The sequence below is a fragment of the Cygnus atratus genome, chromosome 4, assembly GCF_013377495.2.
Source record: "Cygnus atratus isolate AKBS03 ecotype Queensland, Australia chromosome 4, CAtr_DNAZoo_HiC_assembly, whole genome shotgun sequence".
NCBI classification, from domain to species: Eukaryota; Metazoa; Chordata; class Aves; order Anseriformes; family Anatidae; genus Cygnus; species Cygnus atratus.
The window spans coordinates 36985161-37006734 of NC_066365.1; the positions used below are offsets into that span (position 1 = coordinate 36985161).

Genomic DNA, 21574 nt, shown 5'->3' on the forward strand with positions numbered 1-21574 from the left:
TCATATGAACTTACTATCTCTGAAAGTTGTGCTTTACTGAAAGAATGAAAAGTAAGTCCTTCACAGAAAAGTTTCATAGAACCTGAAAAAAGTAAACTTATTTTGTCTAACAAAAATATGGATTGTTTATTTGCTGTTTTGACATCATATATCTTGCAAAGTACCTTGACGTATTGGAGACTCTCTTGTGAAAAAGAAAATTGCTTTAAATCATTCAGAAATATGAATATTCCATGTTTGGAAAAGTAAACATTTCTCAAGGTAGAATATTAGCGGTAAATTAAATTTTCCTCATTCCAAAATGTCTTGAGCACATTGGAAAAAGCTACAGAAGAGAATTAGCTGTTGATACTTACTTGCAGGTGAAAGACTGTGCAATTATTCAAAACTCATGTTTATTCTTCATATTTCCTTCTGCTTCCATAAACAACATTATATTTCACCAATGAATTGAATGTATTCTTAATGAACATATTCTTAGTGAAAATATGACGATATTTATTAGGAGTTAAAGCTTGCTTTTTTAGTTGAATCACTGCTTAAAACAGCTTTTGCAACTCTAATACTATCAAACGGAACATAGTTCACTTTATTAAATTGGGTCATGACTTTCACGTTTCTGTTTGGATAACATGATAATTAGGTCTGATTTTAACTGGCTATGCTTCCTCCTAGGTATAATTTTCAGGAGCTGAACTTACATTATCATTGTTTATTTCCCAGTGAAGAGTCCTGGCACTTTGAGCTTTGCCTAGCTGCCATTTGGATAAACCTTCTATTATAGTCCTTTAGAGAGTTCTTTGAATTTCTGGGGGTTAACTTCTGAAATCGTATGGTTTCCCACTGTGGACAGTTCTAAAGTGCACTTTTAACAAACAGTAGCCTAAGTTTTATTAGCAGTCCAATTCAGTCAATTCAGGATTAAAATGCTGCTGTAAGAATTGGTCTCTTCCCTTTCTATCATCCTCAAAGTTACGTTCATGCAGCTTTCATTTTTCAGCCATGCAGTAAAATTAGAACAGGTTGATTGTGCTGTTATGAGAAATGATAAGAACATGTAGTTATGGGAAAAGTGCAGGCATGTTCACTGATCATGATGGCACACCTTTCTTTTTCCCACAAAGCTTTAGAAGATCAAGGTAATTGTTTACATCGTGAGTTAAGTCAGAGTAATTTATTGGCTGGAAGTGATTAACAAAGTTGCTGGTATTTTTTCTTGTCACGGTTCTTTACGTGTCACATCACTTTTTTTTTATTTATATATATTACATTACAATTTTATTGTATAGTTGGTAATGATTACTTGCGTATTAAAAAATAAATAAATAAATCTTAACTTCCAAGACAGGTATTATATTGCTTTGGAAATCACATCCATTAAACTCACAACTGCTTAATGTAGTTAACAGAAGCGTTTTCCACACTAAAGCCATTAAATTTATGAAACAGCAGCAATGAATAAGTATGTCCTCAAAATTTCCAGACAAGGAGTCCTAGGTTTGTTACCTTAGGAAGAAACTCTCTGTAAACATTTTAGGTATTGTTAGCTTTAGAAAATTTTGCTTAGGTGACTTTTGTCAACAGTCACAGGCCTCTTTTGTGACTTTTTGGATGATTAACCCAAAACAGTTCATTTTAGTTACAATTATATAACTGTGCTTTTCTGGCATAAGTGAAAGCTGTAGAACAGTTTATGCAGGAAATGGCTTGGCCACCTGCAGAAGTAATGAAAAACCAAAATGTCATACTGTCCTGTAATAGAAATGCTACTGTAACATATTCCTCTTGCCTGGAATGAAATGAATTAGAAAATAAAAATGAAGTATTTGCATGTAAACATTTCCTACAAAATGTTGCTTAATGCTTAATACAGATATGGGTGACTTGAAATGAAAACTCGCTTCTTTTCTTTAGGTCAATGAAGAATATGTTAACAGTGTTGCAGAAAGTGTTAAAAGCAGGTAAGTCCTATACAGTGTAACTTTCAACAGCTAATAAACACATTTTGAGCTTTTACAGACAGAATTAGAGCATTTCAGCAATAAATAACAACTCCACCATACTGAAATGGAACTGCTAAGAAATGAGGCAGAGGTGCTCTCTTAGTATGGGTGAACACAAGGATTCAGAACTCAACTATATTTATCAGTTTATTTTCCTTTTTCTTTTCGTATATATGCTTTAGCTAATCAGATGAGGTTTCAGCTTAAGCATCTGATAAATATTTACTTGAACCTAAATCTTTTCTCTGTGAAATTAATGATGCAATGTAAAGCACTTGGGGCTACATGCATGTATTAGGTCTCCCCTGACTTCACAGCCCTACAATGTATTCTGATGTTTATCATGTTTTCAGTGTTTTTTTTTTCCTTGTTTGCCTCTTTCATGAAGGCAACAGACTTTGGGCAGTAATCAGATTATATTATAATGTGAAACACTATTAAATGATGGGTAACACGAGATGGATATTCTTTGCCATGCAAAATTAATGTCAGAGTTATCAAATGAAGGTTTGGATCCCAATGCAGTTTTGCTTGTTATTACCATTCTTTCACATAGATATTTACAACATCATGTGCATGTGAAAACCCTTAAAGTACCTTGAGAAGAACACTTCTAAATTAAAGTGCTGAGGTAAAAGAATACATTTGTTGGTACATTCATTTGGTCTTATGACAGCTGCTTTCTAAGAAGTGGTATAGTGTATGTAGCTAACAGTCACAAAACAGATAAGGCTAAGGCCCTGAAGCGCAATTGAGTGATAGAAAGCAAGATGATATCTGCATTGTGTTGCAGCACTCGTGTTTCGAGTTTCTGTGGTGCACAAGCTTCTTTGTGAGTTAGGTACTCTGGCAGAGCCCCAAGTTGGCCAGCATTTGAAGTTAAACAGCCTTTTCCCCTCTGTCCTTTAAAATGACTGCAACAGAGCTCTCAATCTATCAATGCCTTTGTAGAATACTAACAAGAAAACAAACAGTTGAACAAGCTCCCCAGAGAGGTTGCCCTTTTCCTTCACTTTTGGGGCTTTGCTCCTCTTGCTCAACCTGGGTTTCCTAGACTGTATTGACCATGTGGTTTTCTCCCCACGCTGAGCCTACTGGCTAAGTAGTATCATTAGCTTCCTCCCTCTAGAGGGTTTAGCTAAGCTAGGAGTACTGCAGTTTGGACAAGATCAAGATGCAGTCCTCCTCAGTACTGTTTAGGACCACAAAGTAAAATATGTACAGCAACTTCAGCACTTGCATCATTTTTATGCTGTCCTTATGGTTATTAAAAATGTTTTTGCAAAGTAGATGCTTTGTCAGTGTTATATGGTAAGATTGAGATTGCTTTTCATAAACATGCTTGTGCTGTGATGCACTTATTTTTTTAATGTTAGCCTGTTAAAATTCATTACAGAGAATGGGGAACTCAGTTCTGAGAACTCCTTATTTCAGCAATCCTATAACAATTAAAAACTAAAGAGTATTTGGTTTTTAGCATATTATAGAGGAAAGGTATACTTGATTTCCAGGTCTGGCTCCCTAAATTACATGTTTTTTCAATTACTTACAAAATGGAAAATGTACCATTTGGAGCTGAGACCCAGACTCCCTATACCAATCCCCCTCATTCCAAGACAGCATCATTTTGGCTGGAAGGTAGAATTAGAGTTAGAGCAAGAGGAAGGAATATGGTGGCTCTCACACAGTTGTGTATAATTCTAGATAGTGGATTCGCTTTCATGAATTACTGCTGTATTTTGGCAGGATTTCTGATTCACTTCTCTAGTGTTTCTGTGACTTGTATGAGTTACTGTCTTGCCTGTTCTGATGCTTGTCAAAGATCTCTTCTTGGTTCCAAATGTCCCTAATTGGCAATACTTGTGAAAATGTTCTTTTCTAGTAGTAAATTCTACTTCTGGAGGAGCAGACCTAATTTTTGGGAGCTGCTGTCTGTGGTTGCAGTCAAACATCTTTTTGAGGAATGGGGTCTCACTAAACTTTTCTTCACAGTTTCCCCAAAGAAATCCAGTCTGGAGTCCTAGAGATCATTTCTCCTCCTGCTTCTTATTATCCAGATCTTTCCAATCTGAGGAAAACATTAGGAGATTCGGAGGACAGAGTAAGGTAAGATAGCTGCATAAAACCTAAGAACTCTTTTCTGAGAGTATAAAAATGGAAAATTCTGTGGAAGTCAACGTTGTTTGAGGTGATAATGGTTTTTGCATTTCAGAGCTAATGGACTTCAAGTGTACTCTTATTTATTTATTTATGACTATTACGCAAGGAGTTCTTGAGAAAAGATATGCTGCACATCAGCTTCAAGTTGTCTCTGGGCATCTCACAGGTTTTAAACCAGATGGATAATGCGTAGAGGTGATAGACTAGATCACAGAATCACAGAATCATCTAGGTTGGAAGAGACGTCCAAGATCATCTAGTCCAACCTCTGACCTAACACTAACAAGTCCTCCACTAAACCATATCACTAAGCTCTAAATCTGAACATCTTTTAAAGACCTCCAGGGATGGTGACTCAACCACTTCCCTGGGCAGCCTATTCCAATGCCTAACATGATCTGGTGAGAAAGGAAAAATAGGAAAACGTTTTATCTAACAGACAAGGGAGAAGCTTTGAGAACACACAAAGGAAGTCCTATGTGCCTCCTTAACTAACTAGTCAACTAATGTGGGTTTAATGACCTAACTTGTGGCGATTATGGACATGTCATAGTGCTGTAAATGGTATATCCTAACTTGTGGTGATTTCATTCAAATTCACAAAGACAGAGGTTATACCTTAACAAAATTGATTATTGGAGGAAAATAAATTTATTTGGAGGAAAATAAATTTATTGGAGAAAAAAAAAATATTTTGACCAACAATAACTGTAGTTTATCAGAAAAAAAAGTGTCTCTGGGAGCTACACAAACAGTGCCATCAAGAGAGCTGAAGTACTTAGAGCTTAGGTTGAGTGAAATCAGAAAGTGTATTTATGCATGTATAATTTATAGATCAACCTTGTATCTTCCAGAGCATAAACATGCATACGTACCGTATACTTAAGATATGATTTGATTTGAATCAGATACACTATGAATACAATCTTACGTTAATTGTTTTATATACTGATAAATAACTCTCTAGCTCAAGTCTTAGCATTGAGTATTAAAGGTCACCTTCATCCTTTGGTAAAATGCGATATTGTACTTCATAGAGAAAAATCTGTGCTTACATTTAAACAAGAAAATGAAGTCTATCGACTAGTTTCTGTGTTGTTGATCGGTAAAAGCATTCGGTTTTATAATGTTGTGAATCACCTTTAAATAATTATTGTGTTTTGGTCTCTACTGTTCGTAATGTAATGAGTAGACTCTTTTAATAATTTGACATGAATATACTTGTTAAACATTTCGTTTCAGGCTGAGTTGATACAGATTGGAACGTCTTGCTTAGTTAACATTAACTTTTATGGGAAAGTCAAATTATTTACTAATGTTTACACTGATTATAGAGGAAATTTTACATCAAAAATACCTCTTGAGTACCTCTTGATTTCTTCTCTTAACAAGGAGTTAGAATACTCAACTTTATGATTTTACTGTTCTAATGCTTTTATTATAAAAATAACTCTTGGAATCCACCCAAGAAGATTTTCAGAATTTGCCGCTTGTATTTAGGTGGAGAACGAAACAGAATTTGGATTATAGCTTTTTAATGCTATATGCCCATCCTAAGGGAACATTTTATTTACAGGTATGTTCACATTATCATTAAGTTGCTGCAATACATCTGTACTGATTATTAGCTTTGGCAATTTTAATTTGCTCCTAAGGCCTCAATTAAAAAAAAAATAATAATTTTCTGTGTATTTTGCCTGTGCTCTTTACAAGCATCCATACTATTTCTGTGTTTATACATATCTTGCACCTAGGTATATTTGAATAAATCTATCTGTGTTCATTCCTGACATTTGTGATACCAAAGGTAACTGAAGCATTAAGCCCTTATTTCTTTAGGTTAAGTGAGTCAGAGGTCAGCGTGTTTTCACTTGGTGCATAAAGACAGAATAGTGATGGTAGGTCCATGTTATAGCCCAGATCATCATGAAGCAAAATACCATAAAGGACTTTTCCAGATAGGGAAATGTACCAGTATAGTGACACTGGAGTCAAGGTTATACTGCAGATTGGTACGGATCCTAAATTCTCCGCATGATTTAAGATTTTAAGAAGATCCCCAAGCATTCAGGGTTAGGTTTAGCCATCGTTCTAGATTTGTGCTAATTTGCATTCCATAATGACGAAGTTTCAGAACACTATCGTGACTTGGGCGGCTTTGTAGAACCCATGTGATAAAAGAAACAGGAACAGTGGCAATTCTGGGAAATGAGTTTTCAACTCATTTTCAAGAAAATCAGGTAAAGAAATATCTAGTTCGGTTTCAGTATAATTTAAACCAGAAGGGACCTGGTGCAGAAATCTGACAATGTTAAGTTTTTTCTCCTGAACTGAGATGAAATTTGAATCAGAATATGGAATTTTTCTTTCATCAGAATTTTCAAAAATTATCATGATTGTTTAATAATAGAACAGATCCATACCATTTCTCATAGCTCGTGAATGTCAACAGTTTTTAAAAAGCTCAGAACAGCATTTTGCTTAGTTCTTAAATTTTTCCTGAGTCTTCTGCAGCTCAGACAGTCCTCAGGCTCTGTATCACATAAGTACCTCACAAGATTCCCAGAAGCAGAAGAGGAAACCGCAAGAGCAGGCATCTCGTACAATTCTTTTCAGAATTTAGCACAAACATATTTGGGCTGGGCTACTCGAGAGTCTATGGTCCACTTTCAAATTAGGTACAGGCACTAAGAAGACAGAGAGACAAAAAGCAAAGAGAGATGTTGTCTACTAAACACTTGAGAGTTACTAGAAGATGAGGTATTTTCCTGGAATTGTGGTATATTTAAGAACCCTACCCAAGTTTAGTAAGTGCACCTAGAGTATTAAGGCCTGGGCAACATGGTGAAGACAAATGTTAAGCGTGCTGGCAGACACGTATTATCTCTATTACCGATGTAGAATTATAAAGTTTCCAAGCATTCATATTTGCCTGGAAATGACTCCTGTATTCTCAAATTCCTTTAAAAATAATAATAAAAAAATGTGTGTTTTCTTACCTGGGACATCATATAAGGACTGAAGTATGTCATTTGGAGTAAAGCCTGGATTGTAATGGTCTGGTGATAGTTATTGCTGCATTCAGAATTTTCTTAGAAACTATGCTTTCCTCTTATCCTTACCTAGTAAATCCACTTCTTCATGTGTGTCCAGTCTGCAACTGCTTCTCTAGCACAGATTCTGACCTGCCCAGAAAATTCTCTGTAGAGTACAGCTAAAAAGATGGAGTACATGCTGCCATAAAGTTAGTTATATTCTCCCCGTTTGGAAGCTGTGTACTAGTCGAAAACAAATAATCTAAAAATCCCTTTCCTCAGCCTGGTAGTAAGATTCATTTCAGTAATTAAAAGGAAAAACTTGAGCAATGATAGATGTAATTTAATGTTTTGTCAGGAATAGTATCATTTGAGTGACTGATACTCAAACTTACGTAGTCAGTCTTGATGTCTACAGAGCAGTTGATATCATGAGCCAGGCAAAATCTTAGATAAATAAACATGTAAACACCCCATGCTAGGATAGTGCTGAATCAGGATTTTAAAAAGTAGCTTTGTGGAGTGCATTGAAGCTAATGGGGTTACAGTATGGAGTACCTTACCTACTGATCGAACAAGAACTTTGAAAAAACATCGTTTTTTTTTTCCCTGTGCAAGTTGGGGGAGCTGCATTGTGTATTTATATACAACATATATTTTTATATATACTGGTAATACATATAACCAATAGCAATTATCTCGTCACCTTTATTGTAATTTTTTGTGTCTCTCTCTAATGGTTTTAAGGCCTGAGCAAAAGCTCAATTAAGTCATTAAGACTCTTTTTATTGATTTTTTTTTTCCAGTAGACTGTAAGTTAAGCCTTCTATTTAGTAGAATTCTAGAAGGAATAACTTTCATGGAAGTGCATTTTTATCTGAAAATTTCTTTGCATACAACAAAAAATAAAAAGGATTTTAATGGAATGAACTAGTAGAGGTTTGTTGTCTGTGGAAAATGAGAGAATAAGATTTTTCAGTTTAATAGCCCTCACAGATTTGTCAAACGCTAATTCAAAACAGAAAAATACTCTAGTATAGTTTAGAAAGGAAGATGTATTCCTGTCTGATGCCTGCACTTCCATTGTATGCTACCACTTTTTTGTCACTTCTTCATTCTGCCTTCTCTTAGGCAGATAGTACACACAAAAAAAAAGGGAAAGACATTAGTTGCCTGTCTTTTAGGAAACTGACATGGCTTGCTATTGTGTATGTATCTTTTTTTCATGACAAAGCACTGATGAGTAAAGGGAAATTAGCTGTGGCCACATGTTCTGCTGGTCTTTAGAAGGCAATTGGGCTAATGGACTAGACAGTTCTTATCGTAAATTTCCTGAGCAAGCTGTGTACAGCCACTGCATAACTTCCTTTAGCAGATAAGAGCATATAAAGAACAAGTGGCTGTAAGCTGAAACCAGAAAAAATCCAAGTGGGTACAGTGTATTGAATGTTAATGGTAGCTGCACACAGTGTAACTTGCTGAAAAATACCCAACACTGAAATCCCCAAGTGATGGCAAATGTTCTTCAAGAAGATATGCTTTAGCTGAATGCAAATCATGAGGCTCAGCACAGGGTTCATTAAATTACTTTTCATGGCCTTGTTGCCATGGCCATGTCTGCTCCAGAAGAGACCATTTCAGACTTCTCCCTAGTTAGAACTACGTACAGTTCAGAGCCACATTCACAGCCATCAGAACCTCTACGTTTTTCATCCTTAGAACCTTTGTATGCTTTCTTCTAGTGTTTTTTTGTACTGTAGTCTCACTAGATATTTAAGATACTGCGCACTCTGTTTTTCCTCCTTTTTTGGGTGTCCCCTCAACATCTCTGAGGATTCTCCGAAAATCTTTTTGATTCTTTGCCTTCTCCCTTTACATGTAGCCCCTGGATAATCCTCTTAGCTCATTTAATTCTATACAAGACTTCTTGTAAGTTGTTGGGCTGTTTTCTTTGTTTTTGTTTGTTTATTTTGCTGTTCTCTTTTGCTTAACTGTCTTCTCAACTCAAACCTCAGATCTCAGAGTCTGTTAATAACAGTTCATCTTGATATCAGTTCATCTCTGTTTTTTGATATCTTACCATCAGCATAAGCTGACGGGATCAGAACAAATCTCTTAATCACGTCTTTGAATTTTGTTCTACTTCCTCCTTGTCTCAGTGTTGACATTTCTCCCCCACCAGCCTTACGCTTACATGCTTGTAATGGCCAAATTCGGCTAAAAGTTGTAGGCCTGCTCCCTCAAACTGCTCTTGCTGACACTGCACTGAATCTGTTGAGGGTGTAAAACTTGCAGAAAGCCATGCATTTTTTTCCCCATAGCATTTGTTTTCTACCTATTTAGCTCTCTAAACTAGATCCCAATGCCATAAGACAAGCACCAGGGCCAATAAAGTACAGCAGTTAGATCAAATTAACTGTATTGTTTCGCTGCACCCCAACAACATTTTCTGAAGGCTTAGACTCCTCTTCCTGTGTTTTTCACCTCCATACCAAATTCAAACCCTGTATTACTTGCTCCTTAGTTATTTCTGGAATCCGTTTATTTTATTTGTGTGATTTGACTTTAAACTCCTTGTTTGGAATCGTTACCCACAGCTTTAGTAACTGGCATAGCTTCTGGCTTTTCATATCTCCCATTCTTCTCTGAAAACTGTGCAAAAATGCTGCCAAGTCCTTTCCCATTTCCTTGATGGATATCACTCTCCTTCTCTGACTGTCCTTTAGTTGGCTTTACTGTCGTGTTTGGTTTCAGCCTTTACAACATGTTGAGCTCTATGTATTTCTCTTCTTCAGTGTTTCACAGCGTTTCTTCTTTCACGACTAGTATTCCCTGAAATGTCTTGCTTTCTGCTAGCCCCTCTCAGTAATCATCCCCAGTTCTTCTCCTCTGTCACCTTTTAGGTACGACAGAGTCTGCCCAGGCTAATCTGCAGAGCCTCTGACCATCTGCTTTAGGCGTCTTTCTTTCCAAAGAATTAGCTCCTGCTGCTTATCAGTGCTTATACAACTTCAGTACAAACTGTCTATTGTCTTCCCTAACCTCTGTCTTTTTGCTTAAAGTTTTCTTTTACGTGGTAGCCCTATAAGGTAGGGAGAAAAAATGAGAAGCACTCATGGTGTTGCAGTCAATCCTGTAAATAAATATTTAATGAATGATACTAGAACAGAGAGATATGTAGAAGCTAAATAGCAATCTACTGTAGTTTGGCACAGCTTCAGTACAAACTGTGCAGCAGTCACGCACAGTGCGGTTATCACTCACGTAGCAATATCACCACCTCTTCTGCAAGCAATAAAACCACCAGTTGCCTTTTGTTGTTGTTGTTTTTCCCAGTTGGAAGATGATATTATAGCCAAACCTGATTATATTCAAAGTATAAAAAACTTTGCGGCTGAACAGTCCCAAGAGTGGATGATTCTTGAGTTTTCCCAGCTTGGATTTATTGGTAAGTACTAAGGCCTCAGCAGGGTCAATTGATTTGGAGCTATGTAAGTAGAGTAGGTCTCATTCAGAATTACAGTTCATATATGGAAGGACTTGCATATCAAAACTTCCCTGGCTCTTCAGGAAAACTCCCACTGCAAGCCTTTTACTTTCTGTGCTCTTTGGCACTGTCTTTTTAATGGAGTATAGGATCTATAGTTGGGTTCCCGTAAGAAGCAAATTCTTCCACATCAAGGCACTACATGCTCCTGCAACACGTAGCCTTCCTTTCAAGAATGGAATTTCCACAGTTTATAAAATATCTGTTTCCTTTCTGGAGAAGAACATGCATCCCATATTGTAGTATAGTTTTTGTTTGTTTGTTTTACTATTTTTATAATAGTCAGTTTCCTATTATATTTTTTCTTAGGTTATAACGCAATTTACTTGTGATATTGACTTGTGATAACACCTTATAACTGTTAGGTCAAACAAAAAATCTAACAAGATCTGCTAATAAAAATAGCAAGAGAGCTAAATGAATAGTGGTAGTATTATAAAAGCAATGTGTTTTATATCTAGGTCTGAATTTAAATATAGTCAGTATACTATTACCATTGAAATTGTATGCTTAGCATTTTGAGAGATTGTTCAGACTTTGTTTTATCTGACACACTGATACAAGCGATGGGCAGACTTGTGTTTGAACTAGGACATAACTGCATGCTTGATTACTCAGCTGGTTGACTTTGTGAGAATATCTCCAAGCATGGGATAGAAATCTTTTCAAAATTACAAGTTGGAGGACAAGCAACTAAGTACCAAAGCTGGAGTCTGTGTAAAATTTCCACTCTATCAGAATTGCATCTGTGTATTTAAGGCTGAAATAAAGATAAAATGGTGATTACTGTGCAGCAATAAACATATTTGAATATGCACCTTCTTGTCTTGCCTTCAGGAAAATTGTTTAAATCAGAAGACTTGCCACCCATAGTGGAATTTTTTCTAATGTTCTATAAAGATAAGCCCATAGACTGGCTTCTGGACCACCTGCTCTGGGTCAAAGTGTGCAATCCAGAAAAAGATGCAGTAAGTATGTCTATGAATTTATGAATACAGATAACATTCAAGCAGTCTCTGTGACCAAAAAAAAACCCACAACATTTTGAAAAAGCAGAATCAAAATCTCTTGGATGACTCAAGAGCTGATATAGACCTTCATAGTGTGTAACTTTGTTGGAGCCCAATGGGACATATGGAGAGGTCTGACTCAGAAATTTAGATTTCCACATCAGAGCTGTTTTACATCTGTCAGCTCAGAACAAGGTCAAGTGCAAGTGCTCATCTTCCTGCAACTAGTCATTTAGGCAATCCTGAAGCATCAAAGGAAATTTTGATTATATAAACCTTTATGGGACTGGCACTTTTCATAACCTTTTACTGACCTTCTAATATGAAAGCTTGTAAAGCATACAATCTTAAGATCACAGTTACAAATTTTACATACCATTTCCTTTCTTTCAGGAAGCAGAACTTGTGTTTTGTTTTAAATCATTTACTTCCTGGGAAAAAAGCTTGACTCTTTGCCTAAAAGAGAAAAAAGGGAAATGTGTAGACTGAAAGGATGAAATGATACTTCTCACTGAAAATGAAAGAGACACTTATGTTGAATTAAAAAAAAAAAAGCCATTTGTAGCATTGCAGGTGAACCCAATGACATGTTGACATCTTAAGGATTACTTTATATCCCTTTGACTTCTTTAACTAGCTTTTGGTGATGGTCACTACTCACAGTCTTCCTGTATAACAGGCTGTGCCACAATGGAACGACCAGAGTTTCTCTCCTCCTTGTTTTTTTTTTTTTTTTTTAAGGTTCAAGAGTTTTGTTTGATTAGCGTAGTGAGTTCCCACACCAGTTGTTTGCATATGTGTTATTTTTGTGTTGATAAGGAGGAAGAGATAGATAGGAATTGTGCAGAGCAGGAGACCGAGGAGAGTTGAACAAATGGGCCTCCTCTGCTACAACTGTGTAGCAGAGGTAACTCCTGGGGACCACAGAAGTTGCCTGGTTTTACACTTCAGTAACGCCACTGAAGAGTCTCCATTCCCAGTTCATGCAGATAGGATTAAGCTTTGAAATTATACTTTTCTGAGGCTGGCTTATAGGAGTTAGTGATCCATAAGTACCTCTAATTTATGCTCTTGCCCACCTGCAATAACTTAAAAAAAAAAAAAAAAAAAAAAAGTGTTAACATCACCCCTTCCAGATCTGTCTCACATGTGCCAACCTCAACTCCTATATATTACACATTCTACTTTCATTTCTAAATGACTGTGCTAGTTTATTTCATATATAAATCATATCTGAATCATATCTAAAACAATGTGGTGTTCCTGAAAGGCAGGCAGGTGGATTGTGCGAGCCTGCCCTGGACAAACCAAAGCAGACTAGTACCAGCAAGTTTCTAGTGAGTTTCACTTCTGCAATTGCAATTTCAATTGCTGTGGGTAGTAAATAAACATTAAGTCAAGCCAGCCTTGTGTTTTCCACTGGGAAAGAATGACCAGGGACAGACACCTACTGGAACTGCTCATAAGGGTACAGAAAACGGAGGCTGGGAGAAGGACAAGGATCCCTGCTGATCTTCCCCTATTGATTAAAGAAATGATTTGAAAGCTGGAGTTTCCTATAGAAAAGGCAAGATGACAGAAGTCCTCATGCTTTCCCTCTTCCAAGCAAGTGAGTGTGTCACTGAGTGATTGCACAATATGCCTCATGGGAGGGTCAGTGGGTACCTGTTCACGGCTTTTATGTGCCATTCTGTGATGATGGGTGTCTGGCATGTTTTCAGCCTGGACTGAGTATTAACATCTCAAGATCCAGCTACTTCTGTCCACCAAGTTGGAAGATGATTCGTCAGATCTCTGTGTGGTTCAACAACTTTATCCTGTTTACCTCCTGTGAACCATCATCTGCTAGTTTGACTAGCAGTGGCATATCTCTATCCAGCGTAGCACAGGGACTAGCAGGCTGCAAAGATGGGAGCCGTGGCTCATCCAGGAGCCTTGTTTCAGTTTCTGTGCAAGTGACTACAGTGGGTCATCCCACTGTACTAAGTGTGCTCAGCTGCTGCCGTGGCATGAAAGGAGATGTATTAGAGACTACATTATTTTAGAGGATGAACCGCCAGCCCAGTCAGGAGAAAAGGCTAAAAATTTATTTTCTTAAAGTGCTTTATTTAATTTTATTTTTTTCCATAGCAGACAGACAGCACTTTTTTCAAAGAAAAAGCTGCCAGTAAATCAATCTTCGTGTGTCGTGTTCTTATGTTGTTTTGCTGAACATCTGCTGTGGACAAACATAAAAATACTTAGTTCTGCTGAGAGCCTTCTTCCAGGTGGTTTTGTACTTTTAGTTAGTACTTCTGTGAGAACCATAAATCCCCTATGAATTTTGCTATTTAAGCCAGCTGAGTGAAGACTATCACTTCTAGCTTTAGAAGGCATTGATATAATTACGTGACATTTTTCTTTATAGAACTGGAAGCATATTATTGAAGAGGTAAACACGTTACCCTCTCAAATCTAAAGATGTGAAACCTGTGATATAGAGAGGTTAGATGATCTTTTAAACTCATACAATTGTTCTGAGGCAGAACCAAGAGTCTCAGGGAGTCTAATTTTTACTCTGCAGTCCTCTATGCCATTATGCCTTGTTATGTCTTATGTAAATAAGACATAATATTGTATATTATTGTAATGTGTTTGCTTCATTGTATCTAACATCGATGCTCTATGCATATAGAGCAAAAATTACATTTAAAGAAATTATTTGCTATCATACAAAAAGAAGGAAACCCCCAAAGTAGTACCAAGTATAGTTATTTAATTCTTTGGTGTATATATCATGTCACAAAGTGTATCTAAACCAGAAAATGGGGATATAAATACAGTATCTAGGGCCTTTACTTAGTTTTAGGGTAAAATATATGTAACATATAATATGGTACTGTATATTACATTATAACCTTCTCAAACATAGCAGAAAGAGCCAAATGATAAAGATGGATTCTGGCTACACTTCTATCTCAAGATGGTCAGTTTTGGTCAAAATAGAATGATATGGCAAGGCCAAAACTTGAAATTATATTTGCCAGAAACAGAAAAAACAAAACAAAACACAAACACAAAAAAATCACTTTCAGATCTGAGGTGCGTTTTTGTTGTTCCAAATGCGATTGATGATGGGCAGTGTATACAGTGCAGAAATCCCTGAATTAGTGGTGGTTGAGCCTGAAAGTCTACATAGCACCATGAGTGGAATTACGAGTTTATACCTGGAAACTGTATGTGAAATAAGGTGTCTGTTAATCTAAGGATTACTCGTGTAAATATGGGTAAAAAACCTGGACCCATACTCTCAATGACATAATGAAATCACCTGATTGGTTTTCATCTCCTTTATTTTAATAAAACTTCACCCTCTTTACTTTCTTTCCAGGTACATTGTGAAAAGGAAAAGGCAAAGATACGTATCCGTGCTAAACCATCTCTCTTTCAGCATATGGGAATTCATTCATCATTGTCTGGGAAGATACAGAATTTGAAAGTATGGATAAGAAATTACTGCCGTATTTCTAAATTACATGCTTATGTTCTGGCTTGTTTCTCATATTGGTATCAAGCATTTCATCTTTGGCATTTGATGGCACTTCCATTTCCAAGAAATGCTGGCTTACAGATTGGGGTGTGTGTGTGTGTAGTATCGATCTAACATCTGAATTACAGATAGGAGATACTGCTTCTGCAGAAACATCTTTGAATCTCTGATCTGAACAATTACACTAGTAGCAGTAGCATTTTGTGGCACGTAGGAATCCTCTGCACAGCGCAAGGTTTCATGTGCTATGTGCCGTACAAACACAAAGGGTTATGATGGTATCTTTTGGCTAAATAGTCCACAATACCAACACAGAGGATTATTAATAAGAAAAGGATACTGGTAAGATAAGGGCGTGGCTCTGCTGATGGCAGTAGGTTGTTAGGGAGAGTTTGGGGGGCAAATAGTAGATATGCCAGGTATCTGATAAGTTAAAGAGCAGTGAAGCACCAGATTTCAGGGATGTTCTGTTAGTGCCATTTAGACCACCCATGAGATAATTAGAAATGCACCATTGGATCAGACTAGATGTTCAGGTAGCCTCTAGCAGAGGCCAATATTGGATGTTCTGGCAGAAGGTATAGGAGACAACCACAAAATAGTCTACCCTGGAGATGTTTCTTTTTCAGTCTAGACAGCTGAGAAATAATCAGTACAGCTCAGTGTACAAACTGTAACACTGAATCTCAGTGGTAACACTGAAATGAATATCCTATTTCTATCAGAAATAGATGGTATATTTTTTGACACTTTTGACAAGTAAGTGTTTTCTGGAATAGTTACCCGTAATAATTCAAGATATTGGAGCACTTCTTTTCATTGTATTTTTATGAGTGCACTTACTTTTCTTTGTATCCAACAGGATAAAGATTTTGGCAATAATGTGCTATATAAAGCACATAATAATCCACCTGCAAAAGTGTATACAAGCCTAAAAGTATACCAGCAATATACCTTGGAAAAAGTTTATGAAGGAAAAGATTATTTTTGGGCTTCAGCTCCAGTAACTGGGGACTATATCAGATTCACCTTTTTAAAGCCACTAAAGGTAGAAAAGTAAGTATTGCTTGGTATGGAATATGGTAGCTTACATGTATCCACTTTGGAAATGACGGAGTCTGTTCAAAATCACTAGTGCTCAACTGTTTGCATAAAGCATGGCCTGGTTACTGAGGCGTTGCTATGATTTGCTATGTACCTACTCCCCTTCTTGAATTCCACTCCTCAAATACATTTCTTCCACGGTAATTAGAGAACTTTTTTTTTTCTCCTTTTATTTCTTCATTAAAATATTAAATACTCTACATTCTCTTACAATAGCTCTCAAATGAATTTGGTTTTAACTAACGAGTTTCATCAATGAAGTCAGTGAAAGCTTTGTTTGTATAGTTGCCAACAGAAAGGCTGTTGGCATAATGTTAGCTCAAAGGTCACATCCCAGGCACTTCCCAGTCCAGGTGAAAGCACAGAGCAAGCGTGGGGAAACAGTGAAGAGTAGATTAATAAAGGTGGAATTCAGTTGCAGATTCAGAAACATGAATGTAGTATCTACATCAGAGATGTCTACATAAGGTCTGTGCATAAGCTCCCACTGTACGTGACAGAGAGCAGTCTGCTTGATACAGCCAGTGGAAGCAAGACAGATATTCATCTCATCATCCATTTGGTCATCTGAGTCATTTGCTAGACTTCACTGACTATTTTGAGTGTATTTGTATTGCCTATGAACACATAAATATTTGGGTCACAGCCAGACATCTAACTTTGAGTTAGTTATTTGTATCTGTAGCTAAGTTCCACCTTAAACATATTTCTCATTCAAAGAGATCTACCCCCATGACTAACCTGTGAAAATGTACAGCTAATCTTATAATACTTAGTGGATTTCTTAGGTCTCCATTGTTTGATTCATACCGGAGGAGGAAGGTTAATGCTTTACATTTCTGCAGCTCTTTTCAGATATAAAAACTGAGAACTCTAATGCCAGAAAATCAAAACCAAATTGATTTTTTAATCTCACAGGTGTTTTTGCTTAAGGTTGATAATTGAAGTCATTCTTTGACATTGCTTTTGCTCATTGGTAACAACTGGAGATTATTTAGAGCTCCTGAAATGATCAGTATTGATAAGGAGAGGGATGCTCTTGGTGTGTAGTATATACTCTTCTAAAGACAGGGATTTTTTCTGTCATTGTATTTCAGAAGCCCATCTTACCTAGGTCTTAGGATGATAGGAATGGGTTATAGAGTGGATCTTCCGTAGCCATGTAAACCTGGACAAATGAATTGTTTTGGATTTTGAGCACTGAAAGGGAGGAATGCTTATATCCACAGTTCCAGAGAAAGATGATTTTAATGCTTGTTTTATTTAAAACAAACAGGTTTTAATATGGTTTGGTCACACACATCAATGCCTACTTCTGTTCTCTGTAGCACACAACTGATTAAAGTGAAGATGTTTAAAAGTTTCCTTCAGAAAAGGAAATACCTGTAAATAACATACCTTTTTTCATCAGGTACTACTTTAGAAGTGGAAACATAGAGCACCCTGGTGATATACTATATAACACTACTGTGGAAGTTTTGCTAGCTGATGTAAGTCTCTTATTTCTACCTGCAACGCAATGCTATTTCAGTTTAAGAATGATATTTGGCATGAAAGGTCATGTCCTAGAAAACACTGCTGAGTATTGTTTTGTTTGTTACAGGAAGCTGAAAGAAAAGAATTGCTTGACAATGGAAGTAAACTTAACTACCCAGCAACCAAAGATGGATATTTAAAAATAGGTAAATTGTTTATTGTCACTTCAAAACCAGAAATTTTGATTTTCTATGTAAAATGCTTCTGTGTTTGAGAATTTCATTAACTCTGTAATAAATGCACTGTTTCAAGGTAGTAACTAGTAAGGAAAACAAACATTTTGCACTTCTGCTTGTTCTAGTATGTGGTTTAACCGTTGATGATCCTATTTTGTTTTAAATAATGAAAAACCCCAACGCTGGTGGCAAAAGTCAGGGCATCTTATGACAGGAAAAATTTGGCCTCTGCAAGGTTTTAATAGGGTAATTGATTCTGGTTTAGATTTTGCAGCCTTAGCTGAAGGAAAGGATTCCTTATTGATTATGACAGACTTGTGCTCCCACCTGAAATCAAGAGATAAAGCATAACACAATGCATTTTTTCCCAACTCTAGCTTCCCCTTTTTCCTTCCTCAGGGTAGCAATTGACTTCTGTAAAGGAACTGCAGATTCTCCACAAACCTGCCAAAACTTGTTGTCTACTGTTACCTAAATTAAAATATCCTTATGTGAATAAAAATGGACTACTGGGAGATCTGCTTTGCTTGCCACTTTTATTCTGTCTCTTCTATCACGTAATTGCTCTTTTTCCCCGAATGAGCCACTTTCAGCTCACCATCATTTCTTGCTTGCTTTAATTTGCACCTCTCCCCCCACCTCCTCTTGGCTGTTTTATTCTAATTAGAGATCGAAAACCAAATGTTGTCAACTCCGAGTTGTATGTGCAAGTTCACAGGAAATTAATATCAGATGGAATGAGTGTTTTTCATTTGTCTGCGCTGATTTTATGCCAGTTTGACCAGGGTACCTAACAAGTGTAGAACTAGTGAAGGAATATATTAGAATTGATCCATGGTCCCTTCTATCTCTTTTTGAAATAGTTGTATGTATCAGAAAAGCTCTTCTAGATTCTTTAACATGACCCTGTGGGTCATATGTATACTGTCAGTACTAATGTATTTATTTTCTAACATTTGTAGCTGCAGGTTCCTTATTTACTTGTGTTCTTCTCCAGTTCCTTATTGTTTTAGCTGAATAAATGAATCCTCATGTACAGCAGAAATCGTCTTGTTTATAGCTTTATTTTTCAGCAGCTACAGTTTGAACTTTTTCAAATGATTTTTTCCTCTACTGTTGCATTCCTAGTGTTAATTTATAATTTGTAATTTAGAACTTTCACTAAGTTCACCTGGAACTATATTTCATCCTAATATAGGCTTGCATTGATGTTGTTTTATTTTTCATTTAGGGGCTTTTGAAAATGGAATTGCAGAAGGCAACATCAGTCTGCCGGAAAAAATACAGGCTATTCGTTTGTCAGTCAATTCTGATTCTCCTGTGTGGGCAATACTTAGTGAGGTAAGCATGTTAATAAAAGAATGTTAATAAAAGCTTTATTAAATCGGTTTTAGTTCCTCCTATCATACAGGAATTGATGGTTATAATTTTCTTTATCTAATTTTGAGTGGGATTCTGTGTGGGGAAAAAAGTACACAAGTGGAGAAGGATATTAATTACTAAAGGGAGGAGAATTTACTTATTTACTTCATAGAAAAAGTGCTGAAAATGCTTAAATGAGATAATTCTCCAGTTTTTGCAATGCTGTAGATATGGCCAGTAGAATTTGGGTCATGATAAATCAACCAACTGAAGGAGGATTTTGTAGCATTTTTCAGTCACCATCTTGAATATTAATTACTATATGCAAACAGATGATTTTTTTTCTTTCAAGTATGAATGAAATGTCTGAATGTGTGTGAACCCATAAATAGAAAACATTCAGCAGAAATCACTGAAGACAATTACTGTAGTCATACTTGGAAGGAAGGAAAAGCTGATGTCTTAGGAGACACTTCTGCACATTTCAGAAAATAATATTTTTTTGGTATTTTTTTTTTCCAGGTACTTATCAAGACATCCGAAAACTGAAAACTGGAAAAAAATATATTTTTGACATGTCACTTGTTAACGGGCTTGTTTGAAACCAGGCTAACAGCAACAAAAACCTGAGTGGGTACAAAGAACAAATCCAGACCCATTCCATTCTTAATACTGTGTATTGGGAAAGAGTGGCGATAACTGTTAAATATTTATAAAATATAAAGAATATTAAAAGCTATGAAAAAACTGATCACATTAGAAATTTCCATAAACTGTTATTGAATAAGCTGTTAATATATATACATAAAAAAAAATAAATCCCATCTTAGTTTAGCAACATTGATTATATATTACTATAAACAATTGATAAGGCATTACAGGTTATCTCAGGGACTAAAACACAAAAGTAGGACAGGTTTCACTAGAACTAAACATATGGGCATTTGGGGAAAATATTAAGGACATTGTTTGTAACTCCAGGAAGAACACTAGTCAGTTTTGGAGGGAAAACAGAACTGAAGGAAAAGTTTTCAATATTTCTTGCAAGTACTTAGAGCAGTCCACTGGAGAAAGGAACAATTTAACAACATGAAAATGGATCTCAAACTTACCATGTGTTTCAGCCTTAATGTAGCATAACAGATGCTTAATATATTTTTTTAAATGAAAAGTGCCTACAAGTTACCATTTGAATAACTTGAAAATCAAACGTATTGTTGAGAGGAATGTAAAACTTTTCTGTGAATCGTGCATTGAATTAACTAAAGGAAATAATCAGGGTATCACATGTAACTATATTTTTGTAGAAAGAAAATCTATTTAAATAAAATTTTGGATCCTGTTATTTGATAATCAGTCTGTCCCGATACTTCAATCCTGGTCACAAGTCAAAACTCAGTACAAGTTTGAAAAAACAGCTAAACCACTGTAGCCTCATTTGAAGTGTTGCTGGGAAATTGCACCTTGGATATCTACCTGTGATGTGCAGAATTCCGGTATTGCTTCCTTAGCACTTGAAGCACGAGTGCGCCCTCATTCGCCAGCACAAGCATTGCATCCTTAATGTTACAAACTGCACTGTACAGTTTTGTATGGATTTGTGTTAAATGGGTAAAAATAATGCATAACAGTATTCTTAATATTAGAGTATTTTATTTAGAATAATATAAAATGAGTTTTCTTGCATACGTTAAAACAGTTCAGAGGGGAAGTTTTTCTAAAAACCATCTCCAATAATAGTTTGATAATTTACAGTACTTAAAATATACACTGTGGTGCTGTATATATGTGTGTGTGTAAATACATGTGTTATTTCTTGGACCAAATATTGCAGCCTTCACTAGGTTAAGAATTTAATGCAGGTTAAGAATTATTGAAGTAATGTGAGGTGCTTAAAGATGCACAGAGGGACACCTTTATTATTGGTGAGCATTTACAGTAAAAAGAAAGGTTGGATAAGACTGAAAGCACTGTATCATTAAAATGCAGTAGCTAAAACTACAGCTAGGGATTGAAGGGAAACCGGGTGGCTCTGCGTAAGGCTATGTGGCATACGAAGGGCAGAGCTTCCTCCCTCTGACCCAGATCAAAATAGCCTTTCAGATCTCTTTT

At 36.3% G+C, this 21574-nt stretch overlaps 1 protein-coding gene across 1 annotated transcript in view; it reads left to right on the top strand.

Annotated features, from left to right (window-relative positions):
- MGAT4D (MGAT4 family member D) overlaps positions 1-20011 on the top strand; it is a 36846-nt gene extending 16835 nt beyond the window's left edge. Inside the window, exons 5-15 of the mRNA XM_035551190.1 lie at positions 1915-1961; positions 3996-4109; positions 5664-5739; positions 10535-10646; positions 11583-11713; positions 15126-15233; positions 16147-16340; positions 17800-17878; positions 17992-18070; positions 19332-19441; positions 19985-20011. Of these exons, the coding sequence (XP_035407083.1) occupies positions 1915-1961; positions 3996-4109; positions 5664-5739; positions 10535-10646; positions 11583-11713; positions 15126-15233; positions 16147-16340; positions 17800-17878; positions 17992-18070; positions 19332-19441; positions 19985-20011 (1077 nt within the window). The remainder of the gene's footprint in view (positions 1-1914; positions 1962-3995; positions 4110-5663; positions 5740-10534; positions 10647-11582; positions 11714-15125; positions 15234-16146; positions 16341-17799; positions 17879-17991; positions 18071-19331; positions 19442-19984) is intronic.
- The last annotated feature ends 1563 nt before the right edge of the window (positions 20012-21574 follow it).